Source organism: Microtus ochrogaster, chromosome 8 (genome assembly GCF_000317375.1).
Source record: "Microtus ochrogaster isolate Prairie Vole_2 chromosome 8, MicOch1.0, whole genome shotgun sequence".
Taxonomy (NCBI): domain Eukaryota; kingdom Metazoa; phylum Chordata; class Mammalia; order Rodentia; family Cricetidae; genus Microtus; species Microtus ochrogaster.
This window is the reverse complement of record NC_022015.1, coordinates 15,198,765-15,208,600: the sequence shown is the minus strand read 5'-3', so window position 1 is coordinate 15,208,600 and position 9,836 is coordinate 15,198,765. Positions and strand designations below refer to the sequence as shown.

General features: G+C 38.5%; 1 protein-coding gene across 1 annotated transcript in view; it reads left to right on the top strand.

Annotated features, from left to right (window-relative positions):
- Window positions 1-2,502: 2,502 nt before the first annotated feature.
- The window catches only part of LOC101981274 (ATP-binding cassette sub-family A member 3-like), a 143,975-nt gene continuing 136,641 nt past the window's right edge, over window positions 2,503-9,836 (top strand). Inside the window, exons 1-3 of the mRNA XM_005351176.2 lie at window positions 2,503-2,562; window positions 4,638-4,890; window positions 7,408-7,535. Of these exons, the coding sequence (XP_005351233.2) occupies window positions 2,503-2,562; window positions 4,638-4,890; window positions 7,408-7,535 (441 nt within the window). The remainder of the gene's footprint in view (window positions 2,563-4,637; window positions 4,891-7,407; window positions 7,536-9,836) is intronic.

The window sequence follows — 9,836 nt, the reverse complement described above, 5'->3', positions numbered from 1 at the left end:
CTCTGTTCATTTTTGGTCTGATTGATCTGTCCAGTGGTGAGAGGGGAATGTTGAAGTCTCCCACTATTAGTGTGTGGGGTTTAATGTATGATTTAAGCTTTAGAAGTGTTTCCTTTATATATGACAGTGCCCTTGTATTTGGGCATTGTATATATGTTCAGTACTGAGATTTCCTCTTGATGGATTTTTTTTTCTGTGACTAATATTAAATGACCTGCTCTGTCTCTTTTGACTGATTTTAGCTTGAAGTCTATTTTGTTAGATAGATGTCTTCCAATTTTTTGTTTGTCTTTTCCCCCATTTCTTTAAGGGAATTACTCATTTCCTCTTTAAGAGTTTCAAACATTCTCTTGAAGTTATTTTTAGGTCATTTTCTTCTGCTTCATCTATATTTGTTTGTTCAGGTCTTGCTGTTGTAGGATCTTTAGGTTTTACTGGTGCTGTGTTTCTCTTTGTGGTGTTGCATGTGTTCTTACCTTTTGTGCTCATCTTTTCCTCTAATAGATGTGGTTGGGGCTGTCTGAGATTCTGTTGAATAATCTTCTAGGTACCAAAGAATCCAAAGCTCAGATGGTGGTTCCTCGTGGTACAGTCAGTGCCACAGTTCTAGTTACCTCATTGGTTATTCCATGTTCCTGGAGATAGCTCAGTGCTCCTGTGCTTTGCTTTGTTCCCTTGGAGTTTGCTGTCTCAGGCCTACTTTGGCCTAGGTTACAGGCTTTGACCTGTTTCTGTAAATCCTGATCTGGATCCCCTCTTGGAGAAGTTCCCGGCTTAGAGTTGATCCTGAAAAAGTTTCTGGCTCTGGTCTACTGCCTAGGAGATCCCAGGCTTGGGTGTGCTCAGAACCACAGAGGAACTGTGCCCTCAACCACAGGGGAACTGGCTCAGGCTTCTTCCCTCAGAAGTCCCAGACTCGAGCTCTGTCCTGCAGAGATTCCAGGTTCCTGCCTATTCCTTTTGATGTCCCAGACCAATGCCTGGACCCACAGAGGTCCTGGCTTAGGCCTACTCCCTCTGAGATCCCAGACTCATGCCTTGTCATGCACAGATCTCTGGTTTCTGCCTAGTCCCTCAAAGGTCCCAGGTTCACTCATGCCCAGACTGGCAGAGGTCCTGGCTCAGACCTAGTTCCTGGGATGTCCTAGACTCATGCCCAGACCCACTGGGATCCTGGCTTAGTTCTGTTCCCTTGAAGATCCCAGATTCATGTCCAGACCCTCAGTGATCTCTGGCTCTGGCTCACTGGCTCAGTGGTTACTCCCCTGAGTAACCTGTTCCAGTGGAGATCTGGGACTCTGAGTCACATCGTTGGCTCAATCCTGATCCACCAGTGTCCTGGGACTGGTTGGCTCCCAGGACTGGATTTGCTCCTGGCTTCTTCTGCGCTCAGTGGAGCTTGTTTCCTCCTAAAGGTTTGTTTGTTTGTTTTGGGTTTTTTTGGTTTTTTTCAAGACAAAGTTTCTCTGTAGCTTTGGTGCCAGTCCTGCAACTAGCTCTTGTAGACCAGGCTGGCCTCGAACTTATAGAGATCCACCTGCCTCTGTCTCCTGAATGCTGTGATCAAAGGTGTACGCTACCACCACCCGGCTTAATTTTTAAAGGTTTTTAATAGCTGTGCTTTTGTTTTTATTTTTTTAGACAGGGTGTTACTATGTAGCCCTCATTGACCTAGAACAGATAATGTAGACCAGTCTGACTTTACTCTTGAGTGCTGGTATTAGAAGTGTGTGTCACCACACCTAGTAATGGTTGTGTTTTTATTTTTCAGCAGTTAAAGAGCTGTTTTGCTGTTAGACATAGATACTGACCTTCTCTCAACAGTCGTGCTAGAAGGTCCACCATAGAGTGGTTTTTCAAGCTGATTTTCTTAAAATTAATACCAACAGAGTTTAAATGGAATACGATCTTATACTCAATAGCAGCTAGCATAGAATGTGATTCTGTATAATAAATATGCAGTAAATACTGTAGGGGAATTTGAATATATTCATGCATCATCACTGGGAATGGAGTGTTACACTCTGAGCATATGACAACATACTGATGGATACTTTTCATTTATTTACTTTTTTTTAATTTGTTGCTGTAATAGTGATGATTTATTTATTATGCTTAATATATTAAGAATGGAATATATTTTAAAAGTCATATCCTGTTATTATTGTATCATTTTTACCTGGAAAAAATGGAACCATATTATACTTACATTTCTCTACTCTCCAGTTCCTTCATTAAATATTAAGAATCTTTATTTTATATTAAGAATACTAGTAGAAAAAGTTAGGATCAATACAGTTTGCTTTATTTCAGATATTAATCTTATCAATTTTAAGACTGATTAAAGAGAAAAGTGGTAAAAAGAAATAATCCCATTGTTTGTTGCTCACATTTTAGGTAACTTACCATTATTTTAAGAAAAAAGAAAGAAAAAAGGAAAATAAAAAGAAAGAAAAACACCTTTCATCCCTAGAGTTGGGCACACTTTTTTTTGGTAGAATGATGAATCAGTTGATAGTCAAACAATTAACAGTTCTCCTCTGGAAAAATTTTACATTAAAGGTAGGTAAAGGTATCATGGGAATGTTCAAAAGAGCCTATTTGTTACATTTCAGCCTGTGTACACCTGTACATGCACTTTTGAAAAATTCAAAATTGTGGGTAGATCTTCCAAATATATAAAGGCCAAGGAAACAATACTGCAGAGTGACCTGAAAAAATGGGGAGAAGGGAATAGGTAGTTTATATAGTTCAGGAGAATTTCACAACCCAGGCCTAATGCCTAGAGGTAGTAATATACAAAGTCCAGAAGAAAAGCTCCAGATAAGGCTTTTGTTAAGCTCTTCTGCTGCAGAGAAAAAGGAAGGCAACACAAGAGTGTCTTCCGCTCCTGCCTGTAGGCTAGTGTGGAGACTACTTTTTAAAGACGTGTATTAAAGTAATGGTGAGAGGAGCTAATGAAGGGGACGGTCATCCTTCTTTTCTAGGAATACATGGAGAACTTCCTGAAACTCAGGTACTCTTTTCCTTCCTTTTATATATAGTCTCATTCTTCTGCTCATGCTAACTAGGGGAGAAAGACTAGACAAATCTAGATTCATTTTAACCTTGAATTAGAGTTTTGAATGCAACATTGTTCAAGTGATCCCCATGTCTACATTCAGTACTGAATAGGTTGACCAAAGATTAAAGTAGCAGAGGTGTAAGACAAAATAGTAAAGCAGAGATGGCAAAGATTTTTATTTTTTTTTCAAGTTACATAAAATATCTGCAGGGTCAAAAAGTCAATGTTTTACCAAAGTAGCCTTCAAGTTCTTAGAAAATAACCTAGGCAACTTGATTATAATCCACATATCAAAGATGTTATCTGTAGAGCATAACTAATTATATGCTGTCCAACTGGGTATCCTCTAAAATTAGTGATTTTGAAGTCACCACAGAATAAGTGAATCAAGGTATCTTTATTTGAGGTTTTCTTTGGTAAAAATTCTGTCCCCTTATTTAATCTCCATTTTGAGATATGTAGGATTTACTAGTGGTCATTCAAGTGGCTATATAAAATCCTAGAAATTATTGGTCTGGTCACAAAGAGCTTCTCCTAGCCTTCTGGCCTAACCTGGTATTTCATGGCAAAACTACTGAAAGAGAAGCACATACTCCACTTTGGTTCTGTAACAGGCTGAGGGTCCAGGAGTTTGTTTGGTTTCATCCTTTTATGGTTGCCCTATGGCCTAATTTTCTAAATAGGTTAACAATCAGATTAATTTAGGAGACATTGTGATAAAAGCATCATGAATTTAGTGATTGTTCTGTCCAGAGAATGATTTATAAGATCTATAGTTTTAGTTTCAAATGAGTAAGTTTATTAAGCGTGTAGCAAGCATAAGTAAAAGAACAAAAGGAAAGCAGCAGATAGAAAAATTGTGTATTTACAAATTCAGTAGAAATCGAGACAGTCTGTGACTGAGAATCCCAGAAAGAGCAGTGCTCCATTGGGTGAGGACTCTAAGTAAAATAACAAATGTAAAGCAGCAGATGGACAGCAGAACATCCCATCTGCCCTTATCACATCCAGCAGAAGTGACTGGGGAAGCACGGTTTAAACACACGCGCTGGGGTGCCTGACAGAGTCCAAGGCAGAACGTCCTCTGCATGAATGAGCTTCTGGCTTCTCATTCCTAGCACAGGTATATTTATAACTTGAGATAAGCAATAGCAACCTCATTTGGAAATCTTTACTTTCTACCTGTCCTCAAGGCAACCTGTTTTTAATATCATTAGCTGTTTGCTATTTCCCTTCCTCCTTGTCATAGCATCAGAACAAGGAGTCTAGGAGAACTTTTGAGATATACATGCTCCAGTATGAAGAAGGGGCTCCTTACTCCCATAGTCCACTCTGAACATGGACAAATAGCAATGACATTTTCACCTGTTTTCAATGTTATCTATAAGGTTGTTATAAGAATTGAATGCATAGAATATATACTATACTTTTAATCACTGACAGATCATAAGTTCAGGTCCTAAGCATACACCTTCCCTTTATTCCATGGTGGTCCAGAATTAAAAATATAATAAAAGTCTGATGTGAAATCAATATGTACTCTTAAGCTAACCAATAACTTTTCCTCCTTTAGAAGAGGCAGATGATTAGTTCAGTAACAGAAATTATGGCAGCTTTGTTGTTTGTAATGATGCTGTTGATATTCCGTGCATTTACGAATATAACCATTGCTGGACCGTATCATTTCAAACCTCAACCCATTGTTACCATGCCTGCTTTCATCAAAGATGCCAAGGAATGGGAATTGGTTTACATACCTTCTGACATTGATGTGGTAACAGAAATCATTGAGAATATAAAGAAGAATCTCAACACCACTATAAAAGGTTAGACCTAACTTCAAGTTTTCTAGAAAATCTGTAAAATCTGTAAAACCAAACTAATGTTGAAAGTTAAAGTTGAAGGGGATCCTATGTCTTACCATTAAGGCTTGCATTGTGCTGGTGATAGATAGGTCAAGGTGAAATTGTTAGAGACTTAGATAAATAGGTGTGAGAACAGAGAATCCAAAAGTAGATTTATTGCACTGACGCCAGAATGATTTTGAGGGTGATGCACCAGAATGTAGTGAAAGAAAATCTATTCAGCAAATAGTAATGGAACAGTTAGACACCAATAGTTAAGACAACACAAATCCATATCTTCTCTAAAATTAACTGAAACTGGGTTGTAGACATAAATGTAAAATGATGAAGCCTTTTGGAGAGAGCATGTGAGAAAATCTTTATGACTTAGAACTAGTTGATTCCTTAAACATGATACAAAATTCATGATCAATAAGAAAGGTGTAAGTTATTTGTAGTCCTATTATATAATATAGAAGTTCTTCCTCTTGAAGTTAAAAATCATATTCTGTTTCTTATAGTTGATTTAAAGCTAGTATTTTCCTACCTTAATGTAATGTCAAAAACAGAGATTCCCTCAACATTTTCTCTTTAGGTTATACTTTTGTGGAGATTGGTAGGTTTGAGGGCTTGCAGCTTGTTGGTTTGTTTTCAGTGCTGGTATTGAACCTACGGGTCCTATGCATGCCAGGCAGGCCTTCTGCTAAGCTATGTTCTCAGCCCTGGACTTTCAGTTCTGTCTAAATTAGAAACTACACCAGCAATATTATAACTCAAAAATATATTTTTGAAAGATAAGCAAAGCTGAAGTTTATTCAAAGAGAAAAATACTATTGTAGTTAAAAAGCCAGCTTGGAGGCCAGCTATATGGTGGACAGCAGCTACATGATGGGAAGGGGAGCGTTAGAGAAAGAATAAGCAAGCCAAGGTACAAGCAGCAACAGCATCTAGAAGAATAAAGAAACAAAACAAGAGGGGGAGGAAGAAGGGGAGGGAAGGATGTGTGTGTGTGATATACATGTATTTATATGTGCACATATATAATACACACATATGTGTGTTTGTGTGTTTGTGTGTGTATGTATGTATGTATGTATGTATGTATGTATGTATGTATGTATGTTATGCCTTCCTGTCAGATCCAGCTGAACCTTGTGGTAACTCAGGGACTGGGCTATGGGGTGAGAATTCTGGAAAGGAAAAGTGCATTATCATTAAAGGAATAATTATTCCACCTTCTTTCTTTTTTTTTAAAGCGTGGCTTAAAGTGATCCTGCTTTCCTGGGTGCGGGGTCCCCTAAACAGGTCATAAATTTATCAAACTGGATTGACTCTTTTATGTTTTGGGTAACTTGAAATGTTAGGTCTTTACCTATGCCAGAGAATTCCATCCTGCTGACCCAGAGGAACCAGTTCTCCCTTGTCTCTGTGTCCTTCTTCCCTCTGAAGAGGTAACCCTAACATCCTTTAGGATATGGGCTAAAACTGAAAAATATTTATAACCCATCTTTATGGAAATCTAGAAATCCAGTTCCAAAGATGATACCAATATCTGTACTGGAATTCTAGACCCTTTCCTTTGTATAGAAACCTATAGGCTATGCTCATTTAGGAAGAGGTGAAAAACTAGAACTCCCTTCTGGTATTCCTGGCCATGCTTTGTGTAGTCCTGCCCTGAGTGCCCTGTTCAGTTACTGTCATTTCTCATTAACATCCTCTGAAGAGGTAACCATAACTGCCATTAGGTAAGAAGGATAATTACTGATCTGGCTTCTTGCAGCTGATTGAGGCATTGGGTATGGCAGTTGGGGTACTTCTCAAGTGAACCTATCTAAAAGATAACAAAGTGTATCTATGATTTATGTGTCTTAACTGCCAGATGTAGGAAGGAAAGAAAGTTCTTGACTGACAACCGGAAAGAGACTTGCAGGAGAAGCAAAGGCAAGAGTTATTAGAATTACAAGCCTGAGAATGGGAGGGAGCAGGAGAGGTCAGAAGAGAAATATTTTAAAATGTCCACATCAGTCCACTAGAGCCTCTTGATGGGTTCACAGAGCATGTATCCCCTGTGCGCCAGTGTTTGAACATACCATATATTTATTTAACACTTATGAGTCAGTGGACCTCAGTGTACTTGGAGTGATACAAGTGCTATGGCAATCATTAGAGTGTTGTTATCGCCTCCAAAGAAACTGTGCATAGTCTCTGAACTCCACCGCATTAGAAAAACACTAGAATGCTTTCTGTTTGTATAGATTGTTGGATTACATTGTGCTACTGGCTCATCTAACATCATATAACCTGTTCATAGTAAAATTTATAAACCACCTGTGAGATTTTATACCCATACTGTCCACTAGTTAATCATGTCAACATTTAAGGAAGAGAGTCATAAGAGTCACAGATCTTAGTAGATTTTTATCTGTGTAAAGTAGTATCCTACCTCTCAAACAAAATTATGAGATTTTTTTTTAAGCAGATACTTTTATCTCTCTGTAGTTCGAGGCTTTCCTTCAGAAGCTGAGTTTGAGGAGTATATTCTGTTTGATTATACATCTGAGAAAGTGCTGGCTGCTATTGTTTTTGACTGTGGCTTCAAAAACAAAAATGATCCTCTGCCACTTCAGGTAAGAAAATTTTACTTTTCATATAAGGGTTTTCAAGTAAGCTGTGCTCTCATAATAGTACCTTCATGTCTCGGATATTTTAACAAAGTAATTATTATTAGCCCAATTGTGCAAATGAAGAAAGTATAATTCCTGATAACAAATTAGTAAGATGTCATAAAGCAAGAATATTAATCCATCTGTGAGTGACTTAGTACCTTTGTACACATTACTGATTCTAAGAGACCTCGATTATAAGTCTTCACTATCAGATTGACTAGATTTAAAATCACTTAAGAAATATATAAAGTATTTTCAGAAAGGGTCAACTAAGGGAAGAAGACCTATCCTAAATATGAAGAGCAATATCCTGTGGCTGTACAGACAAAATAAAAGGTGAAAGGAAAAAGCCAGCAGAGTCCTGGCACTTCCTGATCTTATCTTTCTTGGCTACAGTCTGAATTACTCTGCTCTGCTGTGCCTTTCTCCAACCTCTGAAACTGAGTCAAAATAAATCTTTATTCCTTGAAAATTGTTTCTGTCAGATATTGTGATCATAGCAACACAAAACATACAGGAGGGTACTGTAGAATGAGGGGAAACCTTGACTAACCAGCATTTGTCATAGTGCATACAGGGTTGTAAAGATGTGCTTTAAGACAGAGACATTTTATTATTAATATTATCAGATAACTAACTCAGAAATTCTTTCTTTGAATCAAAGACAGTATAATTCCTTTTATAAATCTCCAAAAAAACTTGGAAGATTTAGCTGTATCAGTTCAGCCTTAGGATATGAGAACTGAAGAAGAGCTGGCAGTGTCTACAGAAAGAAGAGGAAAGAGCAGTGCTTTGAATTTGGAGCCTCTAGCAAAATTTACAGGCATTCCATCCTGTGGTTATAGAAATAAGTTATCAATCTATAGAATCTAGAGATGGGGCCACACCCACTGTTGCTAAGACAGGTGCTTATGGGAAAGCAGGAGTAGGATCCATGTAATCTCAATGTGTACCCCATATTTTCAAGGCTCCATTCATCTATGTCAGCTTTCCCTCTGTAACATAGAACTGTATATCTGTTGATGAGGATTTAGGCACATGTGCATTTTCTCAATATTCATTGACTCAAAGTGTCTGTGATGGTTTGAAAGAAAATGGCCTCATAGGCCCATAGGGAGTGGCACCTTGGAGTAGGTGTGGCTTTGCTGGATGAGGTGTGTCACTACGGGGCAGGCTCTGAAGTCTCATGTCACACCTAGAGTGTCATTCTTTTCCTGCTGCCTGCAGATTCAGATGTAGAAGTCTCAGCTCCTTCTCCAGCACCATGTCTGCCTGTGTGCCACCGTACTTCCCACCATGATGACAATGCACTAAACCTCTGAAGTGTAAGCCAGCCCCTGTAGGCAGAGTTTTCCTGTCCCAATTGCCTACTCTCAAATAACGGGCAGCTGCTTCCCAAATAGCTGACTCAGAGACTTAATATAAATTATAAATGTTCAGCCTATAGCTCAGGCTTGTTCCTAGATAACTCTTAGACTTAAAGTAACTCATATTTCTTATTATGCTTTGCCATGTGGCTTGGTACCTTTTCTTAGTATGGCATGCCCGTGTTACTTCTCTCTGACTCCGCCTTTCTTCATCCCAGCATCTTTAGTTTGGTTGTCCTGCCTGTATTTCCCACCTGGCTATTGGCCACCAGTTTGAGAGACAAATCTTTGCAGTGTGCAAGAGGATTATTCCACAGCAAGCCCCAATGAAATGTTTTCTTTTATAAGAGTTGCTGAAGTCATGGTCTCTATTCATGACAATAAAACCCTAAGACAGTATCTTCAAGTTTTATTCTTCCTACCTACAGACTGTTCTCAAATCTTGAATGAAATTTCAAATGTTAAAATTCCCATAAATTTTCTCTAGTGCTTAGCCAATTTTGATAATTTTTTTCTAAATATTTATTTATTTATTATTGTGTTTGATGTGTGTGTGAGCACAGGCACTCAGCCACAACCAAAGCACACATGTGGAAGTCAGGGGACAACTTTGGAGACTCAGTTTTCTCCTTCCCTTGTAGGTTGTGGGAACAAAACTTGGCTCTTCAAGTTTGCACAGCAAGTACTTTTACCCTCACAGCAATCTTATTTCTGTTAATATGGAATATTAGATATTTATTTATTTATTTATTTATTAAAGATTTCTGTCTCTTCCCCGCCACCGCCTCCCATTTCCCTCCCCCTTCCCCAATCAAGTCCCCCTCCATCGTCAGCCCAAAAAGCAATCAGGGTTCCCTGCCCTGTGGGAAGTCCAAGGACCACCCACCTCCATCCA